The sequence below is a fragment of the Fukomys damarensis genome, unplaced genomic scaffold, assembly GCF_012274545.1.
Source record: "Fukomys damarensis isolate Sample0158 unplaced genomic scaffold, DMR_v1.0_HiC HiC_scaffold_17, whole genome shotgun sequence".
NCBI lineage: Eukaryota > Metazoa > Chordata > Mammalia > Rodentia > Bathyergidae > Fukomys > Fukomys damarensis.
The window spans coordinates 2,050,653-2,064,491 of NW_022900929.1; the positions used below are offsets into that span (position 1 = coordinate 2,050,653).

At 42.1% G+C, this 13,839-nt stretch overlaps 1 protein-coding gene and 1 non-coding gene across 3 annotated transcripts in view; both read left to right on the forward strand.

Moving 5' to 3' along the window:
* The window catches only part of Ccz1 (CCZ1 homolog, vacuolar protein trafficking and biogenesis associated), a 36,537-nt gene that overhangs the window by 16,624 nt on the left and 6,074 nt on the right, over positions 1-13,839 (forward strand). For both annotated transcript variants that reach the window (XM_010642755.3, XM_010642754.3), the window contains 2 exons: positions 1,913-1,946; positions 2,558-2,675. In XM_010642755.3, coding sequence (XP_010641057.1) covers positions 1,913-1,946; positions 2,558-2,675 — 152 coding nt within the window. The remainder of the gene's footprint in view (positions 1-1,912; positions 1,947-2,557; positions 2,676-13,839) is intronic.
* Positions 8,790-8,918, forward strand: LOC117286636. Its single transcript, XR_004517797.1, has one exon. It is a non-coding gene; the product is annotated as a small nucleolar RNA SNORA40 (small nucleolar RNA).

Here is a 13,839-nt window from a genome sequence, read left to right on the forward strand (position 1 = left end):
CTAAAAGCTTCCAGAAAAAATTCCAGTAACCAGAAAAGAACAAAAAGCTGGTACTAGTGGTTTCCCACCTGATATTAAGTGACATACAAAAGAGGCTTCAAAGTTCTGAGCAAAATGGTTTTTGATGTAGACTTCTTTCCTAGGCCCAACTGTCCACTGTGGGGGAGACAGATGCATCAAACATGAAAAGTCAAAAAGGGTGTGTCCCTGCCTCCTCTTTGGGTACAGCTCAGGAAGGTGAGCTCTTGGTGAGAATACCAAGGTGCCTCATTCATAATATGCTGCATCTGAGAGATTCAGTTAAATACGGGATGGGGTAATGCCAGTGAAGTGGGGCATTCCAGGCAAAGCAGCATAAAGATGTGATCTCAAAATGAGCCACACTAAAATGCACAGTTTTGTGCAGTCATTGGAATTGGACTGCATAAGCTGTTTCCCGAGGGTTGGGGCTTGTAATTTTCTTGTGATGTCGTTTGTCTGGTCTTGGTGTCAGTGTAATGTTGGGCTCACTGAATGAACGGGAAATATTCTCACCTTTCCTGGCTTTGTGAAGAATTTGTGAAGGATTAGTGTTAATTCTTTTTAAATGTTTGGGAGAATTCGCAGTAGAGCCACTTGAGCCTAAACTTTGTAAGAAGCTTTAGCATTATTAAATAGCCAGATATGGTAGCACACACCTGTAGTTCCAGCATTTCTGGGAATCTGAGGCAGAAGGCTTTCAATTTGAGTCCATCCTGAACAATTTAGTGACACTGTGTCTCAAGCTATGTGGCTTAGTACAAAGGCCCTGGATTCAATCCCCAGTACCACAGAATAATTATAATAATAAAATCATTAATGGTCTACTTGTTACAGGTCTATTCTGATTTCCTATCCTTGAGGCTGTTCCCATAGTATGTGTCATTATTTGTTAGTTTATTTGGTTTATATAATTTTTTATATATAATTTGGTTTATATAATTTGTTTATATATAATTTTTCATAGTGCATATAGCCTTATACTCCTTTCTTTTCCTGTAAAGTTGGTATTGATGTCTCTTCTTTCATTCTTGATTGTTGTCATTTGAGTCTTCTTTTTCTCTGTAGTTTAGGGAAGTTTTTCACTTTTGTTGATCTTTCCAGAGAGCTAACTTGTGGTTTCATTTATTGTCTCTTTTACTGTTCTGTTCTCCATCTGATTTACCTCTGCTCTAAGTGTTCTCGTTGCCTTCCTTCTGTTTACTCTTTTCCAGGATCTTAAAATGGAAGGTCGATTATTAATTTGAGATCTTATTTTTATATGATTGATTACTTATGGTCTTGGTTGTAGATTGCTGTAATTTGCTAATGTTGTAATATTGCTTGCTAGGATAAAGTGAGACAAGATGGTACCAATTTGTGGTCTTTTAAAAGTTGTATTAATGGAAATTGTCAGGCACACGCAGAGATTCTAAAATAAAGAACCCCAAGGTACTTGTCATAGTGCTTAATATGATGATAATCTTTTGTCCACCCCTCCTCACTATTGTGTACTTTGTTTGTTGAGCATCATCATATCACTTCACTCATAAAGTCTCACACCTGCCTCCCTGGCTGGTGAGGACATTTATTGTGCCATAACCACCATGCCATTATCACATGTGACAAAGTCTACAGTGCTTGAACACCATCTGCTGTCCAGTCTGTGTCCACATTGCTGCAGTCTCTGAAAAGGATCTTTTTATACAGTTGGTTTGTTCAAGTCAAGATTTAAGCATGTTTACTGCATTCAATTTTATATATATATATTTTGGGGGGGTACCAGGGAACAAACTCTGGACCTTGCACTTTCAAGGCAGGTGGCAGCACCACTGAGTTAAATCCCCGGTCTCAATTATTATTTTTAAGCCTCATTTCTGTGCCATTTTCTAACTGCTGATTTGTTTCCTCCCAGGCAATGAGTGCAGCCGTGTGCTTTATGATCGATGGTAGGTGCACATCTGAGTCTTGTTACAGCCTGAGCAGATCTGCCTTTTGCAATTTGCTCTCTCTTAAATGATAAGCATGTAGTCATAAGCAACATAAGCATGTGTTAAGGGCTCCTCCCTGTCTGGGACTTCTGCCCCCCTTAATTCACCGTTGCTGAGGTTTCAAACGCCTGGCCTTCCCTCTTGGCCTCAGTAGGACCTAGGTTCCTCTTTGTACCTCCCTACTTCATGGTGGGGTTGCAGCGGTGCCTGCCACAGTGGGACTTGGGGGATTAAACAGGTAATACTGTAAAGCACCAAGTGACATCTGGGCCCTGAGTGCTGCCTTGTGGGTTTTTAAAAAAATATATGACCTTAAATCTGCCTGGGACATGGCCCTTTTGCCACCCCTCAGTAGGTGTACAAATCACACTTCATGCCAAGAAGACAGTGCGGTTCTTTTTCATCTTAAATATAACTAATTGTAGCTCTTTTGTTTTATTCTTAATTATAAAATTGATTCATAAAGTTTTCATTTAGATACTATTAAATATTAGATAGTAAAATGGGTATGGACTTTTTTGACACAGAGTGTTACAATGCTGAATGCTCTTTTTCCATTCCCTCTCTAGCGTCCATTCAGCTAACGTTGGAATTTTGCCGAAGACTGGACAGCATCGTGGGGCCCCAGCTCACAGTGCTGGCATCTGATATCTGTGAGCAGTTTAACATCAACAAAAGGATGTCTGGGTTTGTACTTCATTTCACATTGACTTTCAGGCACTTAACTGGTTGTGGAAGAATAAGGATGATTTTTACTTAAGAAATGGGCAGCAAGGACATTGCTTTAATGCTGAAGGGTAGTGATGGCTCTTGATTCCTTTCCCAAGGGCCCCCAGAGAACTACACCCAAACTTCTGTGCCCTACCATGGGGCTGGGTCTCCAATTGGTGCTTTTCCTCAGCTCTCCCTGAGGCACTGGAGGTGTGAAAATGGTTGGGGTGGTGAGGAGTGGTCTGTGGTGTGGCTTTGTGAGGACCATAAAAGCCACCCCAGTTCAGCGGGCCGGTTGGTGTGTTCTGGCTGGCAGTGTGATCAGCATGGTGTGCCCTGTGGGGACAGAGAGCACCTCACCTCTTGTGCTAAAGTGTCTCGGGGAGGTGACTGAGCTGGTGTTGGTTGAGTCTGGCTGCAACAGGAGACTAGGGTTTAATTCATGTTATTCAATAAGAACCCTGAAAAGTCATCATCTTACTTACTTTTGTATCGTGGAGACAGAATACCCAACACCCACAAGTTAAGGGAAGAAAGGTTTATTTAGCTCACAGTTTGCAGACGTTTTAATCTATAATTGGCTCCAAGGCAGGGAGGCATGGCAGACAAGCATCACAGAGGAGAACCAGTTCATGGCAAGCAGAAGACAGCAAAAGCAAGCAAGCAAGGGAGAAGACAAGCTTCTTTCTGTCCCCTGTATTGTATCCAGGCTATGAGGATTAGGGCAGTACCAAACCAATGTACTGATTTAGTAACTACACACCTTTAATCCCAGCATTATACTCTTGATTCAGCCATCTCTGAAAAAGCCCCACTATGACCACATGAGGCTTTGGGGGAACATCTGGACCCAAACCATAACATTCTACCCTAGCCTCCCAAAGACTCATGTACATTGCTTTGCACAAAAGGCATTTAGTCCATCTCTAAGAGTTGCCAGAGTCCTAACAGTTTCAGGGTGGGTGAAAAGTCCCCACTCCAAAGTCTCCTCTGAGATTTAAGGCAAACTCTGTGAGCATAGACATATTCATTCCAAAAGTTACAAATGGGAATACAAAGGAATGGGAACAAAGCAAGTCCAAAATCCAGTAGGGCAAACATTAAATCTTACAATTCCACTTCCAGCACTCCCAGCAATCTATGACAGGTTGTGAACCCCACCCCCACAGGACTGCTAGTAGTTGTAGCACCCATGGCTTTTCTCTTGGGCTGCCTTTGCTCACTCCTTTGCTCACTTTCCTTGGACAATCCATGTTTCTGGCTTCTCTAACCTTCTGGGGTCTCCACTGCACCTTTGGCTTCACACCCACAGCTTCACACACTGCCTTCTCGGCACACTGCTTGGTCCCCCAGGCCTTCTTCTGAAATCTGGGTGGAAGCCTTTCTGACCCCACAAGTCCTGCATTCTGCACGTGTCTAAAACAGATATCAAGGTCTGTTGCCAGCTGGAGCAGTAGCCAGGCTATCTTCTCTCTTGACTGTACAGATCCAGTGCCTATGAACCAAATCCTGAGGAATAACTTCCCTAGGCTGCCACCATTCTACAACATGGTGTTCTGGGGCTTTCTTCTCAAAGAGAAATCTTTTACTTTTGAAATTTTGAGGCTGGAAAGGGTGCAGTCCTGCTGCTGCTTGTGATGCCCTCAGGCCATCTTTTCTCTTGTCTTCTTCTGAAATACTTGACTTTTTCTTGCTAGTCTTTTCATCAACCAATTTCTCCTCTGGTCTTCTTTGCAGGCCACACATTTACTGGGGCTTCCTTTCTAGCCAAACTCAGAACATTTTAAATCATCCTGCTGGGCTCTTTGCCCTTGATTCTCAACACAAATATGACAAAAAGCCCCCAGTTGTAGCCACACCACCACTTCAACATTAGACTGCCTTCAGACTGGGGATTTAGCTCGGTGCTGCCGCCTGCCTCGCAAGCACAAGGTTCTGAGTTCAATCCCCAGTACCAAAAAAAAAAAAAAAAAAAAAAAAACCCAAAAAACAAAAACATTAGACTGCCTTGAAATTTCTTCGACCACATTAATTAGTCTACTACCCTTAATCTCAGTCTCAGGCAAAGTCTCTAGATAAGCAAAATGCTGACAAACTTTATACCAAAGCATAGCACGTATCATCTGGAGTCCAGCAGCCAATGCAGTTCTTCTTTCCAGCAGAAACCTCCCAAGTCTGGTCTTTATCAATAGAATTTCTATCAGCATTCTGATCTAAATTCTGACCAGAATTTCCCTCAAATACAGCCTAAGGTGTTCCAGCTCTACTTTTTCAACATCTCCAAACTTTTCCTAATTCTTTCCCTTCCCACAAGCCAGTTCCAAAGGCTCTTAAACCACATGGTTAGGTAAGTCACAGTAACGACCCCACTCCTGGTAGCAAATTCTTAGTTTTCTCTCATTGCTGAGACCAAATATTCAATACCCACAAATTAAAGGAGAAAAGCTTTACTTAGCTTATAGTTTGTAGAGTTTTCAGTCCATAATTAGCTGGCTCCAAGACAGGGTGGATGGCAGGTAGGCATCTCCGAGGAATAACAGTTAATGGTTTTGCAGAAGGTACCAAGAGCAACAAGGAACCTTAACATCTTTCTGGCCCTTTTATCTCATTCAAGCAATTTAGTGTGAGTAGCACTAACACCCTTAATCCTAGTGCCCTTGAGCCTAGTATTGAATCATGAATCCAGCTATGACTACATGAGTTTTGCGGGGGATATCTAGATACAAGCCATAACAGTCATTGAGACTCTTTCTATTTCTCTTTTCTCAGTGTAAAATAGAACTTTTATAAATGCAGACTGAGCAGAGGGAAAGTATGTTGAGAGATGCATTGGGGATTTCCATCTGAGCAATTACTCAAATGCTGTGAATTTGAATAGAACTGTGTTTTCAGTTTTTGGTAAAATCTGTGGTCTTTCATAAGCAGCAGACTTTCTCACTCAAAACCAGTTAAGGTGAAAGCACTTTTAGATTTGATAGGTTGTTGTTGCTCTTGACCGTTGACAACTTATTTGCTTTGGAAAAAGATACAGTCAGAATTTAAGAGTGCCAAAGTAACTCACCTCTTGACAGTACTGCTTAGTTGTTTGATTTTGACCATGAAACTGTCAGGTTTCTCTCTCTTGAGCACTCACACGCGCGCACACTCTCTCTCTCTCTCTTCCTTTCTCTTCCTTCCTCTCTCCCTGTCCTTCCTTTCTCCCTCCCTCTCTCCCTCTCCCTCTCCGTCCCTTTCTCTCCCTTTCTCCCTTCCTCCCTCCCTCCTTGGTAACAGGGATCAAATTCAGGACCTTGCACTTTGGAGGCAGGTGTGGTACCACTGAGCTAAATCCCTGGCCCCAACTTTTCTTTCTTGAAAGAGTCACAAGTGAGTTAAATTTGATTTGAATTGTGCAGGTTATGAATAAATTCATGGAGTGGTACAGTGTTTTTAACCACCATCCCCAGAGCCCTGGGGAGGTTACTAGACATGGTAACTGTTCTGCCTGTGCTTCTGTAGATGTCCCAAGTCAGCTATCCCAGGGTAAAACTTGTCCTCAAGGACCTTTTACTTTGCAAGTATGGCTTAACCCTCCTTACAGTTGCATCTAAAGAGAGGACCTTGGGTATTAATTATCCTGTCTGAAGAAGCAGTTCTCTTTCTGATATTTTATTATGGAAATTGTACTTGGCACGCATCAACTCCCAGTTAGATTCTACAGTTAACATCTTCTGGAATGTTTTATCTTACAACTCTTTTTCATAGAGGACAAGGTTTTTTTGACTCTTATGAGAACCACTGAATAGTATCACTAGCCCAGTGAAAGACATGGTGCATGGAAAACTGGAATGCAAACTAAACATTTATAATTAAGGGGCATGCACAAGAACAGGAATTTTAGAAGTGTTCTTCTCATTGAAAATTGACCTTAAGGTATGTTTTGATGCACCCAAGATTTTATACATATGGAGCCGTTGCTCGCTAGACAACAGATATTAATTGGCTCACAATAAAAGCTTATAGATATAAAAGATAATATGTTTTTCATCTAGAAATCCTTCTGACATAAATCAGACCAATCCCCCATTCTGGAACCTCCCTTTTCTTTAGAATTGTTTGGAGTGCTGGTTTAGTATTCATGAAGTTTCTCAGGTGTTCTTTGTTGTGGAAGTATCTAATTTCCCCATTGATTTTGAAAGATAATTTTGCTGGATACAACAGTCTAGGTTGGAAGTTATTTTCTTTTAGGGCTTGAAATACTTCACTCCAGGCTCTCCTTGACTTGAGGATTTATATTGAAAAGTCTGCTGTGATTCTGATGAGCTTTCCTCTATATGTGATTCTGGGATCTTGATTATTATATGTCTAGGCATAGTTTTTTTTTATCATGGCTCAACAGAGTTCTGTATGCCTCACTTATCTGTATATCAAATTCTTTTCCTCTGAGAAGTTTTCTGCTATTACTTCTGTGAACAGTTTTTTTGTTTTTGTTTTTGTTTTTTTTTTGGTACCGGGGATTGAACTCGGGTCCTTGCGCTTGCAAGGCAGGCCATTGAACCGCTGAGCTAAATCCCTGGCCCTTGAACAGTTTTTTTAATGTCATTTGTACTTTCTCCTGCTTTTTCATGGACTTCTCACAGTCTTATGTTATTCTTTGTATCATCTAGCAGCTGGATCGATTTCTCATGGTCCCATACTTTTTTTTTTTTGGTACTGGGGATTGAACTTGGATAATTGTGCTTGTAAGACAAGCAGCAGGACTACTGAGCTAGATCCCCAGCCCCCATACTATTTTTAAGAAAGCTCTCTTTTCATGGTCACTAACTGCAATCCTGTCTTCTATATATGATATTTTATCTTCACATTGACTCATTCTTCTGTGAATACTTTCAATGGAGTTTTTAATCTCCTAGATATCTGACTATTTCTTTCCTTTGTTGGGCATTCATGGCTGCCATCATTGTCCTGAGCTTAACTGTTTTTTATCTGTTTCTGTTCTAGAGTCTCTAATCATGTCTTTGATTCTGCTCACCATCTCTGGAGTTATCTGGGAAATTATTTCTGTTTTGAATTTTTCTAGAGCCTTGTTCATCTGTTGTTACTTCCTGTGTGCTATCAGTTCAGGGTGTCTAGGTGGTGGTTGCCTCTGGTTACCCAGAATTTGCCTTTGGTGAGCTGGAAGTCTGGGTTTGCACCTTCTTGTTTGTGTCTTCTCATTTCTAATTTTGTTGTTGATGGTGTTTTTGCTTTAATTCCTGGGCTGATACTTCAATATTTCTTATTGTATCTTTATTACTTGTGTTTAAGGTCCTTATGGAGTGATTGCTTCTTAGAGATATCTTCCAGGTATAACTGGTTTTTTTAGGCTTTGAGTCTCTCATGACTCTTAGGCAATCTCGATTTCAGTATACCAGGGAGGACAACTAATTAGATCAATCCTGACACTAACCATGGTGGTCCAGTGTGCCTAAAGCAGAGATTTTCTTCACTTTCCCGGTGGGTTTCAATTTTCATTGAATCTCAGAGAGGCCCTCTCTGTTGTTCACTTTTGCTCTACCTTCTGGGACTCATAACCATGGCCTTTATGGCCTCCCAGTGCCTCTGCAGTGTGGATTCAGATATCACTTGGTGTGGTCCTTTGGGGCGTGGCCAGAACCTCCCTTTTCTTAGGCTGCTGAGGACAAAGAAACCCTGAGGGGGGGAGGCAGATCCTAGAGGTCTCCCCTGGGTGATGCTGGAGGAGAAGGGGGAGAGCAGGATGCCTTCCTGGCACCAGAGCACTTCCACAGCCTCAGTACCCTCCTGTGTTTTCAGCTGCATCCCTCACAGGCAAACCCCAGTAGAGCTGTTCTTAGGGTATGGTGTGCAGTGTTGAATCTGGCTCTTTGAATGCTCCTCAGAAACTTGAGGTGTCCACCCTTCCAAGAATGGCAGGAAGCAGGTTAATTTGGTATTGATATCTTTTGTGTGGCACCTTGATTTTCTTCTCAAGGACTTCTATGTATATACATATGTGTGTATATATTAGAGTACTGGAAATTGAGCCCTATGACTTTTTGTTTATTTGAGGATAATTTATGCCTTCAATTTTAAACAGTTTAAAAATATAGTAGCACTTTTGTCTGTTTTTGTCTTAACTTGTGGGCTAAGACCTATGGACAGGTGCAAAAAATAAATTCTCTTTTGCAACCCAGAACTCATTGTTTAGTATGAGTTTTGATACATATAAGAAGGAACATTACTGCAAGTGCAGTGATGTATGGCTATGATCGTAGTACTCCTGAGGCTGAGGTAAGAGAACTAAAAGTTTGAGTCCAGCCTAGAGTACATAGTGAGACTCTGCCTCAGAAAACAGAACAAAAACAAACAAAAATTATACCTAAGACAAATTAAAATGATGGGAACAAAATTAAAATGATGGGGGTGTAGATAACCATTAAAGTTGGTTCTGACATGAGAGTTGTTACTTAGTACAGGACATGAGCAAAATCTTGGCTCTGTGGATTCAGGACTCCAATTTTCATGTTGTGACACACAAAGAGAGTTTTTTCCCCCTCTTTTTTAACCGCTTCTGCTTGAACGTGAGGTCTGGAGTTGAAGATATGTCTGTGTTTAGATCATGTTTGTTTAATTATAGTAAATAGTAAAAAATTTAAAATTTCCTTGAATTTTAATGAAAGGTTTAGCTTTCTTTAAAAATACATAAATATTAGAAATCTTTCTAATTGAGCTTTCAACTTTTTAAACTTACACAGATTTAAACATGCTATCATATACACACCGTGTCTTCTTAAATAAATATGACATAAATCTGGAGCTTTAAATGTGGCATGAACATTTAAAATCAATAAATGTGGATGCTCCTTCTTACATCCTCAGTGGCATCATGGTACACACCACTAATCATGGCACGCACTGTAGTTTGTTTAATCATGCTCCCATTTGATGGGCAGCCTGAGGTTGGCTGTTCTCAGTGAACAGTTCTTTAGTGGACAGATCTGGTGCACTGCATTATCCTTTGAGATAAATCACTAGATTTGAGTTCAGGGCAAAGGGAAAGAGAATGTAAGATGTGGGCGTATGTTACTGGGTCACCTCTCACAGGGGTGTCATTCTATCAGCCACCAGTTCTGCCAGCAGCATGCATCCTGTGTGTGCTTTGCATTTTCATAGTTTGATGGGCGACACTGAGGCCATACATTCTTTTCTGGTTCATTTCCTTTTTTTCTGTTTTTTACATATTACCCCTCTGTTTGAGCCAACTAAAAGTAGGAAAAGAAGTAGACTACAGAGTGAGAGTGGACCACTGTGAAAGAGTCAGTGGTCCAGAGCTCAATGGTGGCAAGTTCTCATGAGAAGAACTGAAGATAGCACCCTCTGATTGGTTCCAGATGCAGAGCTTTCAAAACCTGCACGTGTCCAGGAGTTCTGTGATAGATCATTTCCACTCCCCAGCCAGTCTGCCAAACCCTAATCTCCTGCCTCACTCTGAGGGATACAGTGCTTGGCTTCCCAGGCCACCTTCTGACATCTAGGTGGAAACTTCCCTGACCCCATACCTCTTGCATTCTCCATGCACCTAAAAGTAGCACCATACAGATGATGCTGAGGTCTGCCACCAGCTGGACCAGTACTAACAGCCAAATTCTTTTGCATCAAGACTTCACTGGTCTCCAAATGCCTGGATGGCTGAGCATAGTGAATTGAATCCTGGGGAACCAAGTGCCTAGGCAGCCCATCTTCAAGAGAGTGACCTCGGGCTCTCTTCTCAAAGCACAGTCCTTCACATTTGCAATTTTGAGCCTTGGAAGGGTGGAGCCTTGCTAGATCCTCATATTTCCTCAAAGCATTTTTCTTATTGTGCTAGGGTAGAGTACTCTGCTTTATTTATTTATTTATTTTTTAATAGTAATCTTTTTAGCAACTAAGCTCTCCTCTGCTCTGTCTTTGTGGACCCCACCTTTACCCAGAGCTTCTTTTCTGGCCAAACTCAAAATTTTAAATTATTCAGTTGTACCTTTTGCTCTTGATTCTCAAGGTAGAGTTGGCTAAAAGCCCCCAACAGTACCCATGGCCACAGCCTTGAAATTTCCTCCACCGCATTAATTAGTCTGCTGTTTTAATCTGTCTCCCTCAAAGTCAGGACAGGAAGAAAATGTAGACAGATTTTCTGCCAAATTACAACACATGGCTTGGAAACCACTGTTAATGAGTCCTTGCCTTCCTCCCCTCTGTTCTCCATAAAACTATCAAATTTGAAGCCCCACAGAGATTAGCTACTCTCCCCATTCTAGTTACAGATCAGCCCCTTCTCCCTCTGGCTGTCCTTTATCACTACTACTAAAAATAAATGTGCTACAATTATTTTTCTCCACCTGGCCTCAGCTTTTTTTCATCTGTTTGTCTTTTCTTTACCCCTCACCATTCTCCCTCCGTGGACCCTCTAGCACACAGGCTGCAGCACTTGTTCACAGCTGAAACCTCCTATCTTAGTTACTTTCTTGTTGCTGAGACAAAATATCTGACACCTCAAGTTAAAGGAAGAGAGGTTTATTGTAACTCAGTTTATAGAGTTGACTCCCAGGCAGAGTGGCACAGCAGAGGAAGGAGAATGGTGTGGTCGGCAGGAAGCAGCAGCATTGCTTTTTCTTCCCCTTTTAATTCCTTTTAGGCTACAAGCCTATTGGTTGGCACCACTCACATCCAGGGTGGGTGTTCTATCTTCAGTAAATCCGTTCAGTCGTACTCAGAAGGACACTAAACACAATGGACTAATCCAGTGTCTTAGTCATGATCCAGTCACTCTCAAAAGCCCCACCACTAGTGCATGAGGCTTTGTGGGGGACATCTAGATATAAGTCATAACGCCTTTTATTCCAGGTCTTTTCTGACTGCTTTTTTTTTTTGTTGTTTTAATCAGCATTCTGTTCTTCTGAGCTCTAACTAGAATCTTGAATTAAGTCTGGTTTACAGCATTCTCAGTCTGCTTCTCTGGCCAGCATTCCAAATCATTCTAAACTCCTTATGAGCCAGTTCCAAAGTCTTCTTAATCACATGGTGAGGTAGTTGCAGCACTGACCCCACTTCTTTGGTACCGAGATCTGCCTCACCTTTCTTATTGCTATGGCACAATATCTGACACCCATAAGAGAGGTTTATTTTGACTCACAATCTGTAGACCTTTTAGTCCATAGTCAGCTGGCTCCAAGCCAGGGTGGCATAGCAAATGAGAAACAGCTCATGGCGTGGCAGTGGGAAGCTGAGGAGATCAAAGGAGGAAGGAGATAGACCCTTCCAGGCTACATCCTGGGATCACAGCTGTGCACTTTTTCTTTTAACTTTGAGTTTACTGTGCTGTATGATACACAAGCTTAGGGTTTATGTGTATTCAGTTTTCTAAATTATGTTTCATGGTACTCTGTCTTACGTGTCATTCTTGGAGCTCTCCACCTAAAAATTATAAAAATATAATCTTATTTTATCTCAAGTATCTTTATGGTTTTATTTTTGTGTTTAAATCTTCAATTCACCTGGAATATGTAAGGATGTGGAAGAGGATTCTAACTTTAAAATTTTTCTTCAAATCAGTAGTTTGACTCTGAGACTCTGGGTTCTATTCCTTTCATGCAGCCCTGTTCACTAGCTAATTTCAGTATTAATCTTTAGGTGATGAAGAGGAACTACAGAGTTATCAGGAGCGAGCACTTTCCTGTGATCACTTTGGTGCTGAGATGAAACCAGGACTTTGTGCATGCTAGACACCCTAACCACAGCCCTGGCCAGTGGATTTTTTTTCTTTTTTTAGTACCAGGGATTGAATACGGGCTTTCCCACTGAGCTACATCCCCAACCCACTTTATTTTTTGAGACAGGGTCTCACTAAGTTACCCAGGCTGGACTTGAACTTGTGATTATCCTGTCTCAGCCTTCCAGTGTGCTGGGATTAAGTGTGCTCGCCACACTGTTGGGTCCCAAAGGCATTCTTTCCAGGTTCTTGGTGTCCTGAACAATGAATTGGACAAGACACATGGAAAAAATAGTTAGGGTTTACATTTACTGAAAGTGGAAAAGTAGACTGCAAAGTGAGAAGGCTCACAGCGGCCCAAGGATCGTAGTGTGGGGGTCTTTTGTATCTCCAGTTCCTAGATTGATTCTCCGTCAGCAAATAAAGCATTTGGTCCTGTCAGAGTTCAGTTGGCCTGAGGTCACACGTAAGTTGTCCTGTCAAAGGCCTGTTTGGTTTCTCATCTGATGTAAATGAAGAGTCAAAAATGGCACTTTTCTGATTGATCCCAGGTGCTACAGAGACACTGGGATTCTATCTTCTGCACTTGCCTGGAGTCGCCAAGATGGACAGGCCACGCCCACTTGTTTAACCGGTTTTGCCCCGCCCTAATCTCCTACCTCAATTTTTTTTGTGCCCTTTGAATAAATTTGTAAAACTACCCTGTTGCTTGGGATGCTGCCTAGGTTTGGGTTCACATAAGAAACTAACCAGCTTTCACAATAGGAGCTGGAAATGAGCAGACGCCTGGGGATGCCGACAGGAGAAAAGGGGCCGGAAGATTGGTTGGGCCCTAGTGGAGAAGTATGCAGGGGAGATTTTCTTGGAAGGGGCACCCTGAACAGTCCCATTCCCAAGATTCTTGGCTCCTTCCTTTCACTTCCTCATTGTTCTAGGGAGGCAAAGAAGAAAAGAGCTGTAATGTGTAACTAGTCACTGAATCCAGCTTTCCTTTTCACAATGCCCAAAATTTTCAGTTTCAAATGTTGCTTTGTCTTGATGAGGTCTAGTAAGCCCGGAACAGCCTAGAGCCACACTGACCTAGAAATCAAGCATCTGGTGATATCGGCTCTCTGGAGCAGAGTGCAGAACAGACTAACGCAGTCAGGTGACCTGTGCACTCCCAGGCAGCCTGAAGTGCATGGGAGACCTCATAGGCAGTAGCTGTCATTTGCTGATGGTGTCCAGGCCTTCTGGGCTTACAGTGCCCTTCTTGTGTGCCTTAGAAGTCAGGAAGGCTTGTGCACTCCTGGCCCTTCCACAGTTAAATCTCCAGCATCTCGATAAGACATGCTGTTTACTCACTCCAGTTGCAGTTACAGTTGTCACAGGGTTGGTGGATTGATTCCAGGGCCCCACATGTATACCAAATGCTCA